This window comes from Melampsora larici-populina (assembly GCF_000204055.1).
Source record: "Melampsora larici-populina 98AG31 unplaced genomic scaffold MELLAscaffold_3, whole genome shotgun sequence".
NCBI lineage: Eukaryota > Fungi > Basidiomycota > Pucciniomycetes > Pucciniales > Melampsoraceae > Melampsora > Melampsora laricis-populina.
This window is the reverse complement of record NW_006768767.1, coordinates 2,334,736-2,354,503: the sequence shown is the minus strand read 5'-3', so window position 1 is coordinate 2,354,503 and position 19,768 is coordinate 2,334,736. Positions and strand designations below refer to the sequence as shown.

The window sequence follows — 19,768 nt, the reverse complement described above, 5'->3', positions numbered from 1 at the left end:
TGGGTGATGTAAGTGAAAGGAGTAGGCGATAAATTGGCAGTACCATGTTCTCCCGAAAGCCCGTCGTTGCCGGTTGAACGCCGGTGGCGCTACGTCGGCTGCCGCTTTTTCGCATGGTGTGCGCCCTCATGTATCTGTTATAGTCTGCTATTCTCTTCCTCCCTTCTTTGTTGTAGTCATCTTCTCTTGATCAAATCACACCCATTCCAAAGTGGAACAATTTTTAATACTTCAATTGTTGCTCATCCTCGTGTCGAGCTTCACCAAAGATGCTCCACTTATTTCCGAAGGTCACCCTCATTTTATTGTTCCTGTGCATCAAAGCGACGCTGCAAAAAATTCAATGTACCGTAGAATTTCAAATTATCAGGGGACAAAATCGAGCAAGTATGTATGGGATTCGGGAACCACATTTCAATCTTCACTTCCATTTTAACTCCGGTATGATCTACACCCACGACTGACACGGATTTGCTTTGTGATCACTCACATTGACAGAGTGCTGGACAAAAGATATAAACGGACTTGAACAACATTATATATGCCATCATAATACCTGTTGGAACGGTGGTAGGTATCTGCAAACCGATCTTTATCCCACTTGATAAAAATGACACCGTAAAGCTTATTAACGGAACTAACCTCATGTGTTTTCTAATATCAGATCATCAATGGACTCAGATGCGAGATTGTTGGCCGTTGTATACCGGCACCCCAAACCGCGGACCCTGGAGTGATCAACAGTGTATAGAATATAATTACGACGCAGCCCAGCGATATTATGGTCAGGATTCTGGATCTTTAGCTATCCGTTCCTTGTAAAGTTTTTCACTCAATTTTTATTGTTTGCGTTTGTGGATGTGGAATTCTCTAGTTTGTGCCCCTACTGGTCACCTGGGGTTTGCGTGCCCTACGAGCATTGTGAATGCACCCCAAATGTGTCAGCCAAACAGTTTCCCACTGATCACGAAGCTTATTTAACTGAAGACGATTGGTATTTTTGTAGATTGTGGCCATTGCACGTTGGTGAAGTAGACCACAAGAAACACTGGGGGATCTCGTAACGGTATCACTATTATTCTGCACATAGTGTAGAAGGAAATCGTGATGAATCTTTTCGAAATGATTTGTACCTCACATTCTTACATGCGTTAACAGTCATTTTACCTTGACTCTCCACTCATCAACACACAATTGATGTATTGATGTTGTTTTCAAATACAAAAATGTCAAGACTGTGACTATCACTTTCATACACCCTCATCACTTATTTGCCGCTTCTTTTCCTTTTTATTTTCATTTAGACTTGTGAAATTCTGGCACAGATGGTAGAGCCTCCCCAAAGACCAAAGAAGGGGGGACAAAAAAGGAAAGCCAAAGAGAATTAGGTAGTACTAAGATTCACAATAAGAAACCGTAATTTGAACTAACACCAACGGGAAAAAAGTTCCATAGAATGACAATAGAAATGATCAAGACATGTACCAAACATTGTAGACAGCAAAAGAAATGTTTTTATAGATCAAAAAGTAAAGATCAACATGTGGAAAGGAGTAAAAAACTCACTCTTGATAAGTTGAACAGTTACTTTGGTATCAAGGATTAGGAAGCCTCAAAGCAAGCTGCTGGTTGACCTCGAGGCTCGAACATGAGTTCAACGTTGTGGAAAGGGTGTTTTGCCGAAACACTGTTTCACGTTGATGAACTGCATTTAAACAGCTGTTTCACGTGAGTCTCGATTGAAAGGTCAAGTTTTCATTTTCCTTTGATGAATCCACCAAATCACAACTTACGACCAACTTCAACTAAATTCCTTTTCTTTTATTTGACAACCAAGATTTTATCAATCCGCATACGATCAACGCGTCCTAACATCGAAAATGTCTTCCGATGAGGTAAACAGCTATCCTGCTTGACTCACTCACCTTTCAAGGTCAAAAGACGCGTGATATCGGATTTGGTCAATATATTGACACACCGTTTTCCTCACTCCTGCAACCGATATTAACAAAAACAGGAAGAAGACTTCGATATGCCTGATGTAGCATCAGGTTCTGACTTTGAAATGGACGCGCCAAAATCGAAAGCCAAAGCCAAACCGAAAGCTAAAGTAAGTCATTCTCAACTACCATACAACGTTTTCGATCTTTGCTTAATCTTGATCCAATTTGAATGTTTAGGCCCCTGCCAAACCCAAAACTACTACAGCTACTACAAAGCCTGCAAAGACAACTAAAGCTACAACCACCAAGGCTACGACAGCTAAACCGAAGAAGAAAGATGTACTGCAGTCTAGAGATGAGAATACGCTGCACTCCGATGACGATGCGGGGCGGAGTGAAGAGGATGATGTTGTGGCTCCATTACCAGCTAAATCCTCTACAAGTGGCCCTGCACCTTCTAAGAAGTCAGCCAGTCAAACTTATCAAAAGGTTAGAATTAGATTTCTGCTCATCTGTTTTTGATTTGATGCTGAATAATGTCTTGACCATTTGGATATCTTTCGGTTTCGAATTAGTTGACTCAACTAGAGCATGTACTCAAAAGACCGGATACGTATATAGGAAGTGTTGAAGCGATACGACAATATATGTGGGTTTATGATAAAGAGAAAAAAGCAATGGCCAACAAAGAGATTTCCTTCGTACCTGGTTTATATAAGATTGTGGACGAGATCTTGGTGAATGCTGCGGATAACAAGGTAAGAGAGTTCTTAGAGTAGTCTTCATTAGATAGAGCAAGAGAGCTTAAAGTTGGGATTGATTTTAGCAACGTGATGATAAAATGGACACCTTGAAAGTTACTATTGATCCTGAAAAGAATCTAATATCAGTGATGAATAACGGAAAAGGAATTCCAATTGAGGTAGGTTTACTTTTTTGACGTGTTTGGCTGATTCTATTGCTTTGAGTCAGCTAGCTGACAAGTTATATGCTTTTTTTCTCCAAGATTCACGAAACTGAAGGATGCTACATTCCAGAATTGATCTTCGGACACCTTTTAGCGGGTAGTAATTTTGATGACGACGAGAAAAAAACAACTGGTGGAAGAAATGGATATGGAGCTAGTTGAGTCATTTCTGTTCTTTTAGCGTTTCGCCCATTTCGCAAATCCAACCGAATCTGTCATCGTCCCTTTGAACTACGCTAGAATTGGCAAATATTTATTCGACCGAGTTCATTGTGGAAACTGCGGAAGCAACTACATGTAAGAAGTATAAACAAACTTTTCGAAAGTGAGTCTTGATCTCAACCTAGGTTTTGTAAAAATTGATCACTAACCGATCGACATTATTTCCTATAGCAATATGTCGGTCAAAGAAAAGCCGAAAATTACAGAAAACAAGAAGGGAGACCAATACACTAAGATCTCGTTCAAGCCAGATCTTGTAAAATTTAATTTACCAGCTGAAAATGGTCTCGCAGGTGATATGGAAGCTTTGCTGAGTAAACGTGTGTATGATATGGCTGGTACATTGAAGAATGTCAAGGTCTGGTTGAATGATGAGCGGTTGAAAGTGACTACATTCAAGAAATATGTTGAAATGTATACTAATGGCATCAATGAAGTAAGTCTCATGGAACTCAATGCCTTCACTCTGATTGAACCAGGATTTAGTTTGCTCATCCTTTTGACCGTACCAACAATAGGCTGTCAAGGGCGGTGTAAAGGAAGAAGAAATTCCAGGATCACCAGGAGCCGGTCCTCCCAAAGCCACAATCTTATATGAAGAATGTGGTAAAAGATGGGAAGTGGCCTTCACACCTTCCGATGGACAATTTCAACAAATCTCATTTTGTAACTCGATTGCAACTACCAAAGGAGGTACACATGTCGATCATGTGGTGAAACAACTTGTAGAAAAAATCACAGAAGCTGCTAATAAACATAAAGCTAAAGTTAAACTTAAACCTTTTCAAGTTAGAAACCATTTATGGGTCTTTGTAAATTGTTTAGTTGAGAATCCGGCATTTGATAGTCAAACTAAGGAAAATATGACACTTGGAGTTAGTAAATTCGGGAGTAAATGTGTGATGTCAGATGAGTTTTTCAAGAAAGGTATGTCACTTCTTTTTGAGCATCGGCTTTTTGTCCTTGAAGCCTTCAGAGAAACTGTTATTGATTTTGTTTTGTTTTGTGAAGTGATGAAATCCGGTGTGATTGATAGCGTGGTAGACTTTGCGAAATTGAAGGAAGAAGTGGCATTGAAGAAGACGGACGGGTCCAAGCGATCTCGTATCACCGGAATTGTCAAACTAGAGGATGCCAATAACGCGGGGACGAAGAAAGCGGCAGAGTGTACTTTAATTTTAACGGAAGGAGATTCAGCCAAATCATTGGCTGTTGCTGGGTTAACAGTCATTGGACGTGATAATTATGGTGTTTTCCCACTTCGTGGAAAATTATTAAACGTTCGAGAAGCTAGCGGAACTCAATTGTTGGCGAATGCTGAGATTCAACATATTAAGAAGATCATGGGACTTCAACAAGGCAAGAAATATACCAGTCGAGAGTCCTTGCGATATGGGAGTTTGATGATCATGACGGATCAGGTATTTACACCATGTTGGATTGTACCATTCTTTTTGGTATGTTTACTGATGAGTGTTTGATTTGATAGGATCACGATGGATCTCACATCAAAGGCTTGATTATCAACTTTCTTGATTACTTTTTCCCATCACTATTAGAAATTCCTGGGTTTCTGGTTGAATTTATCACTCCTATTGTTAAAGTGACCCGTAAGAAACAAGAATTATCATTCTTTACTATGCCAGAGTTTGAAAGATGGAAAGAAGAGAATAATGGAGGAAGGGAATGGAAGAGTAAATACTACAAAGTAAGCGTCTTCAATGCTTTTTATCAATTTCTGGCAGGTCAAGGTGAACTGATTTGGTTATGTACGTGTATAGGGATTGGGTACCAGTGATGCGAAGGATGCTAAGAAGTATTTTAGCAAGATGTCATCTCATAGAATTAAATTTGCTCCCACTCAACCTACTGATCGGGACCTTATTGACATGGCTTTCAACAAGAAAAAAGCTGATAACCGTAAGGAATGGTTACGCGGATTTGAGGTCAGTTTTAGTATGCCAAAGAGACCTTAGTAGGCCAAGCAGGACTGACTAAAACACCTGTTGCTCATCCAGCCCGGTACACACTTGGATCACAACGTCTCCCAAATTAGCTACACCGAATTCATCAACAAAGAATTGATTCTGTTCTCTATGGCTGACAATATCCGATCGATACCATCGATGGTTGACGGCTTTAAACCGGGTCAAAGAAAAGTTCTGTTTGCTTGCTTCAAAAGGAAATTGAAAGCGGAGATCAAAGTAGCTCAATTGGGAGGTTACTGTGCCGAACATTCAGCCTATCATCACGGAGAACAAAGTCTTACACAAACGATTGTCGCACTCGCACAAAACTTTGTCGGAAGCAACAACATCAACGTACTTTCACCTAATGGACAATTTGGTACACGGGCAAATGGTGGTAAAGATGCAGCCTCTGCAAGGTATATCTTTACCAATATTGAAAAGATTACTAGAGCGATCTTCCCACCTCAAGACGATCACGTTTTGAATTATTTAAATGATGATGGAGCTCAAATCGAACCTGAATGGTATGTACCTGTCTTACCGATGGTCCTAGTAAATGGATCAAGTGGAATTGGGACAGGATGGAGTTCAGATATACCGAATTATAATCCGATGGATATCGTTGAAAACTTGAGAAGAAAGTTATCAGATGAACCATTAGAACCGATTTATCCTTGGTTTCGTGGGTTTACAGGTCATATCACACCTGAAGCACCTGGTAAATTCAAGGTTACTGGAGAATGGAATCAACCTGATGAAGATACGGTGGAGATTACTGAATTACCGATTAGAGTTTGGAATTTGACTTATAAAGAACTGCTGGAAGCTTGGATCACTTCGACGGACAAGGTGCCCGCATTGGTCAAGGTAATATTTCAATCTTCTTGTCTGCTATCAATATTATATTATCTTAAGATCTGATGAGAGTAAAAATCGATAGGATTATCGTGAATATCATACAGAAACCACAGTTCATTTTATAATTCAATTAACTGATAAAGGCAAAGAAGCCATCAAAAAAGATGGTCTAGAAAAAGTGTTCAAGTTAACTGGCAATGTGTCTACTACCAATATGGTTTGTTTTGATTCGTTTGGAAAAATCAAAAAGTATAGTACACCTGAAGAAATTTTGGAAGATTTTTATGACATTCGACTTGAATATTATCAAAAGCGAAAGGTTTGTCGCATATTTTCAACTTCTTTTTCATTCAAGAAAATGCTTTGAAAGTTGAAACTGAATTGAGGGCTTTGATAACTTGAATGTATATATAGGAATTTTTGGTTCAAGATTTGACGACTACATATGAAAGATTATCAAATCAAGCAAGATTTGTTTTAATGATTATTGAAAAGAAACTAATCATCAATAATCGAAAGAAAGCAGAAGTAGTAATCGATTTACGTAAACTTGATTTTAGACCATTTCCTCGTAAACCTAAACCTAAGACTGCAGGTGATCCCGATCAAGTTGGTGAAGATGATCAAGAGGAAGAAGAACATGACGAAGTCGAATCAGCTGGGGATTATGATTATCTTTTGAGCATGGGTGAGGTCATGTTTTTCTACCTCTGCAAAGAGTTCTTTTGGGTTCGTTTATTGATTGTGTTCAATACTGCTTCAGCCATCTCGAGACTTACTGCTGAACAGGTTGCTAAACTATTGGCTGAACGAGATGAGAAAGAGAAAGACCTCCAAATCTTATTAGGTAAAACTGCTAAGGATCTATGGCATGTTGATCTTGATGCATTTGAGGCAGAATGGACCGTAAGTTTAGATTTCCCGTGAATTTCCTATGTACCAGTCGGTCTGATGTTTCCGTCTTTTTTGCAAATCCAGAATATCATGCAAGCAAGCGATTTACAACGTCGTACTAGCGTGAAGCGTGTGAAGCCCATGGGTTTTAAGCCTCCTACGGCTGCTGCTAAAGCTAAAGCTAAAGTAAATTTGAAATCTCACTAAGTAGAAAGTGACACAGTCTGATGTTTTCATTAATTTTACTCCAGGCAAAAGAATTGGATAGCGATGGTGAAGAGATTTACAAGCCTAAGGCAGCCGTAGCTAAGAAACCGGCCACCAAAGCCAAAGCAGAAAGTGGACAGACTAAGCTTGATTTTAAACCGAAAGCTTCGGACCCACTGGCGGAAAGTTCAACAACTGCTCAGAGTAAACCAGCGGCTGTGAGAAAGGTTTCAGGTTCTCGCGGAGCCAAACGTGGGTCGCAAGAAGCTGGCGAGGATGATGATGATGATGATGACACGAAGGATTTAGGAGGCAATAAAGCAGCGCAAGGGTCATCGAAGGCTCCAGCGCCGAAAAGAGCTAAAAAGGTTTGCTCTTGATATATCTTATGACAGTCACCTGAAACAACAAACTAATTCAAAGATGCAATCATGTGTCAAATTTATCTAGGCTCCAGCTAACAAAGAGCCAGAGAGTGATGGACCATCAGAAAGTGAAGATGATTTTACAATCAAATCAAGTAGTAAGGCACCTATACCTGCGAAGAAATCAACTAAAACTAAAGACTTAAGTGATAGTGATAGTGATGAAGTAAAAGTGATTAGTTCCAAGAAAAAGGCGGTACCTGCACCAAAGAAGACAGTAGCTAAGAAGAAACCTAAAGCAATCGTCGATGACGAAGATTCGGTTGATTCAGAAATTGCTGCTCTTGATTTGGATACGGGTTCTGAATCTGATGGATCAGATGATGACAAACCAGCGGTGAAGAAGAAAGTGGCGACAAATGTTAAGAAGGCTAAAAAGATCTTATCAGATGACGATGAAGATGTGGATATACCAAAGAATAAGAAAAAGGTTACAGCTACCAAAAAAGGCAAAGAGATCGCACTCGATAATGATGAATCTTCAGATGATTTGATCATGAAGAAGAAACCAAAGAAACCGAATTCAGCTGGGTCGACCGTTGAAGAACCTGCGAAACGTCCAGCAAGGTAAGTTTTGATTGTATTCAAGAGTAAGACATTTTGGGTTTTGGAGAGGAATTTATTGATTTGTATCTTTTGTTTCAATTCATAGAGCTCGTGCACCTATTAAATATAATGTGGCAGAAGTTGATAGTGGAACCAATGAATCTGAAGCTGAAAGTGATTTTCAAATGGATGAAGATGATTGAATAATCACAAACAAACATGCGTTTAATCAGAATATTTTCAGTGTTTTTTCCATATCATCTGTGTTTTTGTTTTTTTGTTTTTATAATGAGGCTCTTATAAGTGAATATCTTGTGAGACGTGTTGATCTATTTGTAGATAATTGAGAGTGTTTTTGGATTTGTTTGGTTTTTGTATTAGTTGACTCATATACATACGTAGTCAAAGTGTTTTTTTGGATATCTTGAGTTTTTGTTCTTAGTCATTTTATCAGTACTACAAATGTCTCTGATTGTGGAAAATTTGATTGTGGATTTGGTTTGCATGTTGGTTGATCGGGATTGCCTTTGATGCTCTGTGACGTCACATTGAGGAACATGGAGGCCATCGCGTTGAGATGAGCTATCCATCTATTTTTATTCCTGCGCGCTACTTCAAGTGATCAGCCTTCCCGGTCGCGACCCTCCACAGCTTCCGGCTGATACCGGACCGTCCGACAAAAGCTCAAAAGATGATGCTCCGCTGGAAGATTTGGTCAGACGCCACACCAAGAGCCGACGTACAGAACCCTACTGAACCAGCTTGTACATCTGGTGGACCAGGTTGATTTTTAATCTGCCAATGCCATTGAGGACATCGCGCTGAGCCGCATTGAAATTTGACACCCTGAAGCTTCCGTACCAGATTTCTTTCCTCCAATGTCCAACTATATTCTATCTTCACGAGTTCCGCGTTCATTTTTCTATCGGAGCATAACACTTGACAGGCCTCATCCTCGGCAAATCGTGTTGTGATCCCAAATTGATTTCTGCAATTTCTATGTTGCGTTTCAAGCTGGGGGCGCGTGTGAACAAACGGGCGAAAAGGCGCCCAGAAAACTCAGAAAGTAGGCAGGCGCGCCCAAAAGTATGTACTATGTTGGCTATTCCCTGCTCAGGGAAATTGCTTGGTTGCGTTGAGTCTAACCAAACTTGTGCCATTGTTTGGTTGGAAAGGCTAAGATCAAGCATTCAACTCGAGTTAAAAGCTGGCAGGAGTGGAATCAAGAAGTTATCACATGAATTACACCTTCAAAATCCTCAAAATCCGCCAATCCTTTTGGGAAAAAGTTGTTAGCCTGACTTGTGTTGCTCTCAAATTTGATGGATTTGTTTCTTTGGCCATCAAGGCTTGTTTTTCTGTTACATTTTGCGCAAAAGATGCCAATAGAAATAACATGTGAGTTATTTTGAGCTCTCTTATCATTCAGATTCAGAACACCAAAATATAACTTATGTATCTTTAGATTCACACAGACTAGGTATAAGTCTGGGCTCAAGTTTGTAAAACAGTTTTTGTCAGATAACACTTGTAGGCTGTGTATGATGACTGCACCAACACAAGAGCATCTAAAAGTTTAGCATGATCTTCTTCCTTTCTCATGGAAACAGTGATCTCATTCTTGATTACCAAAAAAGAAATCAAAATGATAAAATATAATGATGTCATTATCTAAATTGAACCCCTTTTACATGTCATCTTGGCTGTGATTGGTGAGCAGATTACCAAGATCTATAGGACATACCTTTTGCATTTACAAATCTTTTCAGAATTGAAACTCATCTTGTTCATTTATGAAGAAACCAAATTAATAGACCTCCCTCCAAGAAGGAGTAGGTTCTAATTTGAGTTTTTATAAACTTATTTATAAACTGTAAATTGATAAGAGGTGTAGGTAAGCGTACAGGCATGCCAAGGAGCAAGGAACTTTGTTGAGTTTGAATGTGGTGAACTTGAACTCATAATGTTAAACCTACAATTCAAAAAACTTGACATACATATTGAGCAGACTCCCTCTTGCCTTGGTTGTTGATCTCCCATATTTAAATGTGGACAAGATAGTGTTTACTTAGGCGTCGTTCGGCAACAGAGTCAAATTTGTAGGTACTGTGAATCTACTAGGGTTCAGAAGTACCGAGAGTCTAATTCGGGTAAAGGCTTATAATGCGAGAATAGCGGATTCGAGGATTATAAGGAAGTGATTAGGCAAAAGGCACTGTGCGGTGAATCAGTAGAGAGCAAGCTGGGGATTGAATTGCAGCGAAGAAAGGTCCGCCTTTTATAGGCGAGACTTTCGCAGTGAAATCTCATTCTAGGCTACAAGATAAGAGCGCACAAGATAAAGGCCGGAAGCGGCGAACAAATAAGGAAACAAGATATGGAAAAGGATATCGAGAAGATATCCATATAATATATATGGAAGTAAGTAAATAAAACATGCGCGTCGCGTGAACCATCTGATGGTTCACCACTACAGGAAACCCGGATCCGGCGAGGCTTTGTTAAACGGATCCGGAGGTTTCACATCATCCCTTCTCCAGTTCGAAGCACCGTATTCAAGAAGAGAAATATTTGGAAAGAAGTATAAAGGAAAACAAATAAAATATAAATTGAAACATATCCATTATACTACTACAAGTTAGTTATAAGAAAACAATTGAGAGAAAAATAAATATAAGAAATAAAAAGGAAAAGAAACAATTCTTAATTGTTATAGCTTAACATTCCTCTGCGTTGCAGAGCCCATTTGTCGCGTCTTTTAACATCGGCGGACGCGTAGAAAAAGTTATTGGGGGGACCTTTATAATGTTTTAAGCGGTCTTGGTTGGTTGGTAACATTAGAGAGTGTCCTCCAGAAGTCATGAGCACACAACTTCCATTTGGATGGATGTCTTGGATGACAAAGGGTCCGTCCCATCGAGGGTGAAGTTTGGTTGGGCGGTCTTCGAATCTTCTCAGGACGAGATCGCCTTCTTTGAAGTTTTGTTCGACATAAGTCTCTTCAGACTGAGCGGCACGTCTTTGAGCTTTCTCATTGGCGGTGTTGATAGCTTCCTGTCGGGCTATGTTGAGTTCTTTTGAATCTAGGTTGCGTTTTCGGTAGATTAATTCGGCTTCTTGAGTTGAGATAGGAGGTACTGGACCAAAGAAGCGAGGATTGTGAGGTAGGCGTGGTTCTATACCGTGGACTAGGAAATAGGGAGATTTTCCTAATGTCGCGTTCTTGGACACACGGTAGCCAAAGAGGGCTTGTTCGAGAACTTCATCCCAGAGATTTTGAGAGTCAGGCGAGACAAGTTTTCGAACTGATGAGATTAAAGTTTGATGGAATCTTTCGACGAGTCCATTGGATTGAGGGTGGTAAGGGCTGGTTTGGTTGTGTTGGATGAGATTGGCCTTTAAGAAGTTAATGAATTCATAGGAGTCGAATTCAGGGCCATTGTCAGTGGTTATTTCTTCGGGAAGTCCAAACTGTAAGATGAGACTCTTTACCATTTGGATTGCAGCTTTAGCAGACTGCTTCTTGAGCGGGATCGCACAAGCCCAAGCTGTGCCATAATCAATGGCGGTGACTAGGTATTGATAACCGTTTGCGGTTTGAGGGAGAGGACCTACAAAGTCCATTCCCCATTTCTTGAAAGGTCCACCACGCTCTATGACTCGGAGGCTGGTGGTTTGTTTTGAGGTTGGAGGTGCGGAAAGTTGGCAAGGGTTGCAGACTTCGATGACACCTTCCACGACTTTGGTCATATCAGGGCACCAAAGCCTTTTCTGGACTGCGTCTAATGTATCCTTGACGCTTCGATGTCCTAAATCAGTGTGGATGCCTTTAATGATTTCTTCGGCTTCGCGGCGGTTGCTAGGCACTGGGAGTTTGTCTTCGTTGTCCAAGTTCTGGATCATCAAGGTATTATCTTGAATGGAGAATCTTCCAGATCCTACGAGAGAGGGGTCGACGCCTTTAAGGAGTTGGTCGCGGTACTTGGTGATAGTGTCGAAACTGTCTAAAGTTTCCTGTTTGGTAACGAATAAGGGAGCGGCGGTTTCGGGTGGATCAACATCTGCTTCAGTGTTTGGGCGTCGAGAGAGAGCATCGGCGGCGAGCTGTTGAGAGCCGGGTCGATAAATGATTAGAACATTGAAGAATTCAATTTCGTCCACAAATCTTGCGAGTCTTCAATTGACGTGGCGTTGAGTTTTGAAATGCTTGAGGGACTCGTGATCAGTCCGTACGAGGATAGGGGATCCTTCGATGAATCCTCGGAATTTCTTCAATGCATGTACGATAGCCAGGAGTTCACGCTCCTGCGCTGAGTAGTTCTGCTCCGTCTTCGAGAGCTTTCGAGATTCGTAGGCAATGGGCCTAAGGGTCGAGTTCTTGGCCTTCTTGTTGTATTCGACAAGTGAGAAGGAGGAGTCAATAAGTTCTGAATTTGGATCTTGCTGCAAGACGGCGCCAATGTTGAAACCGGAGGCGTCAGTATCAATAACGAAAGGTCTGAATGGAATTGGATGGGATAGGAGGGCGGTGTTGGCAAGATGATGCTTGAGGGATTTGAAGGCAGCATCATGCTCCTTCCCCCACGAAATTGCAGCCCGCTTTTTCGGGGAGCCTTCCGTCAAGGCGTACAGTGGGGTTGCAATTTTTGAAAAATCCTTGATAAAACGCTTGTAATAGGTTGATAAATTAAGAAATCCACGAACTTCGGTAATGTTCGTAGGGGTAGGCCATTCTTGTATTTTCTTGATTTTTTCGTCGTCAACTTGAATACCTTGACCATTGACTTTGTGTCCTAAAAAAATCAAATCAGTATGTGCCCATTTGCACTTCTTTGGTGATAAGACAAGGTTCACACCATCTAAAAGTTGCAAAACTTTTGTCACATCCTTGATGTGTTGTTCGAAAGATGATGAATAGATCACTACATCGTCTAGATAAACCAAAGCACATTTATCCAAAACAGGTCTCAGTATATCATTCATCATAGATTGAAAGGTTGCTGGCGCATTGCACAGCCCAAATGGCATGACCAAGAATTCATATGATCCTTTCTTGGTCCCGAAGGCTGTCTTTTCAATTGAAGATGGGTCCATTGAAACCTGCCAAAACCCACTTTTTAAATCTATGCACGTGAACCAAATTGCGCCTTTGAGGAATTGATATGCTTCATCAATTCTAGGGAGTGGATACGAATTCTTTCTTGTCAATGCATTGAGAGATCTGAAATCTACACAAACACAAGTCTCTCCATTAGCTTTCTTTACAAGAATTATCGGAGCAGACCAGGGAGAGTTAGAAGGACGAATAATACCTTCTTCGAGTCCTTCTTTCACAAATTTATCAATTAAGAGATGTTCCGGTGGCGTATAAGGTCTGCCATGAACTTTTACTGGTTTGGCGTCGCCAGTGTCGATTATGTGTGACCACTTACGCTTGGTGTCAGTTGATATTGATTCCTTGAAACAATTTGGAACAAACTTTCTAGCTATTGCTTCCATTCGGATTGATTCGGAGGATCTTCCTTCTGCGTCGAGTATAAATAAGGTCTGTTGTTTCCCTTCAGGATGGTTTTGAGGTAAGATCTTGATGTCCTTGTGATGGTATTTAAAATTCCATCCGAGAGTCTTGTAATCGGGAACAACTTCATTTTTTCTTAACCACGGTAGACCAAGAACAAGGTCAAATCCGGGCAAATCAGTGATGAGGGCTTCACAGTGTTGGAGGTAATCTTGGCCCCATCGGAGGCTAAACTTAGCCTTGTGTCGGATGATCGTAGTTTGACCATTAGCTACTTTGACTTGTCGAGCTGGGCAGATTTCGACCTTCATCCTTCCTTGAAGACATGCGGTCCTGGCGAATTTCTTGCTAATATAAATTGTACCGGCGCCAGTGTCGATAATTGTGGTGGCTCGGAGACCACCGGCTAAGAATTCAAATCGGGGTAATTGAGTTTCTCCTTCAGAGAGGTTCAATTCGAGATAATTGAATGACAAAGTTGAATTCGATGGAAGGTAAGGATAGGGAGTACCACGACGAGGAAATTTCTTTCGTGGGCTTATTTCTTCTTGTGGAAATAGAATATCAGGTTCATACTTTCTTTTACCATTGCTGACTGATTTTCTCCATTCTTCGATACTAATTTCTTTGATGTCTTCTGTTGCGTCAACTAGAGTGATCTGACTTGAACTAGGAGTTTCTTCTATGAAGTCCTCAACTTCTTTTACGAACAAGGGTTGAGGTTCTTCTTCATCTTTAGTAAGATCTATAACAATACGTTCTGGGGTACTTTCTTTATCACCATATCCGGCGAAGATCTCCAATAATTCATCTACATTGAGCTGATAATCTTCTTGAATGTAAACTTGTTCTTTTCCGTCCCATAGAGAAGGAGGCAGGACTGAAGAGCTGCAAGAAGAGGCGTCCTTTTCGGTTGTCTTAGTGGTGATGTGACTATCTAAGCTTTCATTTTGATTTGAGTAAGCGGCTATGTCGGTCTCGTAATGGGAAGAGACAGGATTCAAATAGACATCTTCGATCTCGTGAAGGAAGTGTTCGAGATCTTCGTCTCCATCAGACATAGTTTCACACCATAATTTCTTGACAGCCATCATCTCGTCTTGAGCAAGAAGACCTCTAGTATGGTTTACGTTGCGTCGGGTGTAATGGTCTCGTAGACCCGGCGTGAATTCAATGGCTTCAGGGTGTAGGTGAGTGACGTCTTCATCAACTTCTAAGTTATTCTTGAGTCTTTCCATAGGAGTTCTATTGTCGGGGGTATTGAATACTAGGTCTAGGAGTTTATCGGGTATGTTGTTCTCGTCGATAAAGTGAGGGTTAAATCCAATCTCGGGAGTTCCTTCTAAATAATGTAAGTCCAGTTCCATTTGAGTAGTTTCTTCTTGATAATGTAGATCAACTTCTACAGTTCCTTCTCCGGAATCTTCAATTCTATCGGAGTCTTCCATTAAGTTAAATGAGAATTTATTCTGTGTGCGATGATTGGAATTTGGTTGATTAGTTTTCTTCCTTGGAGCGCGACATTCTTTCGAGAAATGTCCGGTCTTATTGCAATTATAACATCTTGATTTACTCACCTCGGCGACGTCTAAATCCATGGGAGTCGCTGAGGAATTTCGAAAATTGTTGTGAGAATGATTTGGTTGACGGTTACGGAAATTTGAGTTGGTTTGCCAACGGGAATCAGATGGTAATGGGGAAGAATGAGACTTGTTAGAGAACACTGAACGAGACAACCTCTCATTTTCACGGAGAGATTTAGCTAAGGCGTCCAAAGTCTCACCTTTCTCAGACAGGACTCGCCTCTGGAGATCGTGAGGTAAGTTCCTTATAAATAAATATTGAGTTTCCCAGTCCGTAAGTTTTTCTTTAGGAATCTTGAAACTGAGGCGTTTAAACTTTTCAATATATTCCTCTGCGGTTCGAAATTTGAGATTATCAATGGCTTGTCGGGCTTCCAGTTGTTTAAAAGAATAGTTATAATGTTCCAGTAGCTTACTTTTAAACAATTCCCAACTCATGCCTTCATAGCCGTATTCTTTGGCTAAGTTATACCACCAGGTTTCGGCCTCATCTTTCATGCAACCAACAATAGTGTTGGTCCAACGCTCTAAAGGGTATTTTCGAGAGGTAAGCATGGCTTCTACTTTAGTTAGCCAAATTTCGGGATCGTTCTTACCATTGAAGATGGGTAAGTCCACACGGATGGTTTCGACACGCTCCGTGTGAGTGTGAGGTGGTTGTTGATTTTGCTGAGACGCGTTGAGGGATAGTCTGTTGACTTCCTCTTGAAGTTGAGCAATTAAAGTGGCGGTTGCGGGGTCCATCGCTGATATAAGTGACTGATCTCTAGTATGTTGATTTTTAGGGGAGACTCTTCGCGAAAAGATTTCGGCAAGTTCTTCCGGACTATACTTATCCCAACACGGTTTGCAAAGCTGTGTCAGTATAGTGAACTTGGTCGTGAATATATATAAATTAGAGAGATAGTCTTAAAAACGGCTTACACTAAATTCGGAGTGTAAGAGATATAATAATAGTCCTTGGAGAATGACTCCAACGGAAAAAAAACGATTAATGATCCTTGGAAAGAACGGTTCCAACAGATCCTTCGGAAAGATACGGTTCCGATACTAAGCTTCTATAAGCTTTCAACGGTTCCTGCTGATCAGGCGAGGAAAGATAACGATAAAAAATAAACGGATGCTACGAAAAAAAATCGCAGAAATATTTCTGTGAATCTACTAGGGTTCAGAAGTACCGAGAGTCTAATTCGGGTAAAGGCTTATAATGCGAGAATAGCGGATTCGAGGATTATAAGGAAGTGATTAGGCAAAAGGCACTGTGCGGTGAATCAGTAGAGAGCAAGCTGGGGATTGAATTGCAGCGAAGAAAGGTCCGCCTTTTATAGGCGAGACTTTCGCAGTGAAATCTCATTCTAGGCTACAAGATAAGAGCGCACAAGATAAAGGCCGGAAGCGGCGAACAAATAAGGAAACAAGATATGGAAAAGGATATCGAGAAGATATCCATATAATATATATGGAAGTAAGTAAATAAAACATGCGCGTCGCGTGAACCATCTGATGGTTCACCACTACAGGAAACCCGGATCCGGCGAGGCTTTGTTAAACGGATCCGGAGGTTTCACAGTACCTACGCATTCGACCACATTCATACATGTATGAATGTGGTCGAAGGCGCTTTTTGACTGAGAATCCAGAGGAATGTAGTCAGAAAGCGCATTCAGCTCGGTCTGAAGGTGAATGCGATAAAAAAATGAAAAATGAAATTGATCAATTTTCAAAAAGTTCCAAGTCCCAAAAAAAACCTTTTGAATGTCTGAATCAGCACGTTCATCGACATCGAGCAATCAAGAACCCCATCTTGACCTATTAGGGATGGTCTTCAGAGCCGGCCGAGCCGTCCTCGACTTCCTTGGTCGCCAAAAAGTGCCATGTCGAACATCAAAGCTTCGCGGAAACGCTTATGCTGAAGAAGTTTACAACGGCTCTCCAGTCCGCTTCCGAGAACTGTGTCGGATGAACAAACCAGCATTTGATGCTTTGGTTGATCGTCTGAGCCCTTCAATCCAAAGTTCAATCGAGGTGTCGGCTTGAGAACAGATTATGATCTTTCTCTTTATTGTGGGCAACTCCGGTACGAATCGATTAGCTGGAGAACGCTTTCAGCGGTCAGGAGATACCATCAGTAGATACTTCAACAAAGTCTGTGAAGCCATTGCTGAGCTGAAGGAAGAAATTATCGTGATGCCTGGTGAAAACACACCGATCCCACCTGAAATCGAAGACAATCCTAAACGATTTCCTTACTTCAAGGATTGCATCGGTGCAATGGACGGAACCCATATACCTGCAGTAGTTCCGCATGAACTACATCCGTCCTATCGAGGTTACAAGAAGGGCCTCTCACAGAACGTCTTGGCAGCTTGTAGTTTTTCAATGCTATTTGTATTTGTTCTCGCAGGCTTTCCGGGGTCCAATCACGATGGTACTGTGTTTAAGGAAGCCTGTCGAGGGGGTCGCTTCAAAGTCCCAGCAGGTATGTTTGTTTGTTTCTCTCAAATCAAATGTACCAGAACTAATCTGAACATTTCTAGGTCGCTACTTTTTAAGTGATGCAGGTTATATGTGCACTCAAACTCTTCTCACACCCTATCGAGGGGTTCGATATCACTTGCAAGAGTGGAGTCGGTGTGGATTACAACCCCGTACCTTCAAAGAGCTTTTTAACCTGCGCCACTCCGGTCTAAGAATGGTCATCGAGCGCATCTTTGGAGTACTCAAATTTCGATTTCCAATCCTTCGAGATATGTCTTCCTACTCTCTCAGGACACAGAGCATGATTGTAGTAGCTCTTTGTGTCCTACATAATATCATACGACTTCACGGTGGACCTGATGAATTTGACGAACTCAAAGATCTTGAACATCGCATGCAAGATCAAGCTGAAGCGGCTGCTCGTCAGCCTGCTCCATATGTAGAACCTACAGCTCTCAATTGAGCTGAAGGAGCAAATCAACGTGATATCATAGCACAAGCTATGTTTGATGAATATCTTACTCATTGTCGTGCTCAAAGACGTGGCTAAACTCAAAGTGTATAAGGATGCTGAAATTTCACTCAAAAACAAACTTGTGTTTCTTTTGTTCATTGATCAAAGGATACAAATAAACAACTACTTTTCATTTCTTTTGTAACATTTGGGATAATACATGTATTTGTAGTTTAAAATATGTGTTTACAAAAGAGTTTGGAATAATACCTACAATTTACTCTTCATTCTTCTTGATTTGTTTGAAAAGCCATTTGAATCTGAGTTTTGCTGATAAATTTACAAATGAACTAGCCTTAGCTTCATCACAAAGAACATCAGCAGCCTCCAATTCGAGGTCCTCATCACCTCCAAAAGCTTCAGCCGCTCCTTGGTCAAACAACTCCATCGCTTGTTTCTTGTAGGGGAACTTCTCCAACTTCGCCGAGGCTATTGCAAGATCAGAGGTGAGTCGAGTCTTCTCTACTTTGACTGCTTGGTCCATCGAGCTCGCAAGGGCTGAAGTTCCTGTCAATCAAGATTTGGGAGCTGCGGTCGGACCTTTGGTTTTTTTTCCAGCTGGTGACGGTGGAGGTGAAGCTGAAAGAGAGATTTGACGCTTAGAAGTCGAAGCTCTTGTGCTGGGAGTGGTCACAGCTCTCTTGATGACCGTGGTTGGGGTTGTGTTGCTGGGAAAGTCCATAATGCCACTCTTAAACACCACGTTCTTGCCCTTCAAGAATCGGTTAAAAGGAAGTGGGTTTTTCGTAGTGACAGGGGTCTGAGCAACGGTATTGGTGGCTCCAGGCTCATCTAAATTGGGCTGTATCATAGAGTCTAAAAAAAGATATCAAACAAATGAAAAAAAAAGAATTAGCAAAATCAACTTACCTGAAACTCCACCTTGGTCTAGGTCAGACGTGTCCTCGTCCTCAGCTGGTTTGTGGTGGTTCGAAGGTGGAGAAGGAATCGGAGCACCAGTTCCGATTATGTTGCTGGGAAGACCTTGATGCTGTTTCCCCATAAAAGATCCCATGAGCTCGAGAAACGGGAACACTCGTTTTTCAAATTGTTTCACATCTGAATGTGACTGTAAAAGTAAAGCACATTTGAGTAGATGAAATGCATGATATTGAACAGAAAAGAAAGCTGCTTACATCAATATAAGTCTTCCACTGGTCCGGACTCATATCAACATGTTGAGTCTCGTTGTTCCAGCCAGCGCCCGATTTGAAAGCAATCTCGTAGTATGTGTTGTAGGCTTTCTTGAGCTAGAGGAGCAAAGCAAATTTCATATGAGTTACATGGAACAGAGTTCGCATAGTCATATATACAATGTACCTTTTGAAATTGATTCTTGAGTTGTTTTTTTGAGTTAGAAACTTTGTAGTTTTCATACCAATTTGAAACTACATCAGTCCAACCACTGGCTTGAAGACCACTATCCGTTCCACGACCCAGCTCGATCTGTCAATTGACTTCTTCTAATAACCACTTCGATCGAGAGTCAGTCCACTGAATTGGTGGATCTTTCGGGGAACTTCCGTTGTTTTTGGATGCCATTGAAGGAGTTTAGATGATTGGAGAAAATTGGAGATGATTTGGAATGACTTGAGAGAGAAACAGAGAGGTAAAGAAGTGTTGAGGGAAACGTGAGTGGCCAA

At 41.1% G+C, this 19,768-nt stretch overlaps 4 protein-coding genes across 4 annotated transcripts; 3 read left to right on the top strand and 1 right to left on the bottom strand.

Annotated features, from left to right (window-relative positions):
- Window positions 1-645: 645 nt before the first annotated feature.
- MELLADRAFT_102451 (uncharacterized protein) lies at window positions 646-1,388 on the top strand (the record flags this gene model as incomplete). Its single annotated transcript, XM_007405205.1, has 3 exons — window positions 646-818; window positions 875-1,031; window positions 1,305-1,388. 3 exons carry the CDS (start codon window positions 646-648, stop codon window positions 1,386-1,388), a joined length of 414 nt encoding a protein of 137 aa, XP_007405267.1.
- Window positions 1,389-1,792: 404 nt separating this feature from the next.
- MELLADRAFT_46846 (uncharacterized protein) lies at window positions 1,793-6,887 on the top strand (the record flags this gene model as incomplete). The annotated part of the gene is made up of 16 exons (XM_007405206.1): window positions 1,793-1,895; window positions 2,018-2,110; window positions 2,181-2,432; window positions 2,519-2,701; window positions 2,770-2,865; window positions 2,950-3,067; window positions 3,151-3,235; window positions 3,304-3,572; window positions 3,679-4,059; window positions 4,144-4,553; window positions 4,622-4,840; window positions 4,914-5,078; window positions 5,151-5,969; window positions 6,043-6,279; window positions 6,375-6,648; window positions 6,724-6,887. The coding sequence occupies 16 exons, from the start codon at window positions 1,881-1,883 to the stop codon at window positions 6,885-6,887; spliced, it is 3,780 nt and encodes a 1,259-aa protein (XP_007405268.1).
- Window positions 6,888-7,295: 408 nt separating this feature from the next.
- On the top strand, window positions 7,296-7,900 carry MELLADRAFT_74074 (uncharacterized protein; the record flags this gene model as incomplete). Its single annotated transcript, XM_007405207.1, has 2 exons — window positions 7,296-7,429; window positions 7,512-7,900. Coding segments are annotated over 2 exons (521 nt in total), but the record flags the coding sequence as incomplete, so codon positions are not given.
- Window positions 7,901-18,229: 10,329 nt separating this feature from the next.
- MELLADRAFT_70828 (uncharacterized protein) lies at window positions 18,230-18,842 on the bottom strand (the record flags this gene model as incomplete). The annotated part of the gene is made up of 1 exon (XM_007405041.1): window positions 18,230-18,842. The coding sequence occupies one exon, from the start codon at window positions 18,607-18,609 to the stop codon at window positions 18,343-18,345; it is 267 nt and encodes an 88-aa protein (XP_007405103.1).
- Between the last annotated feature and the right edge of the window lie 926 nt (window positions 18,843-19,768).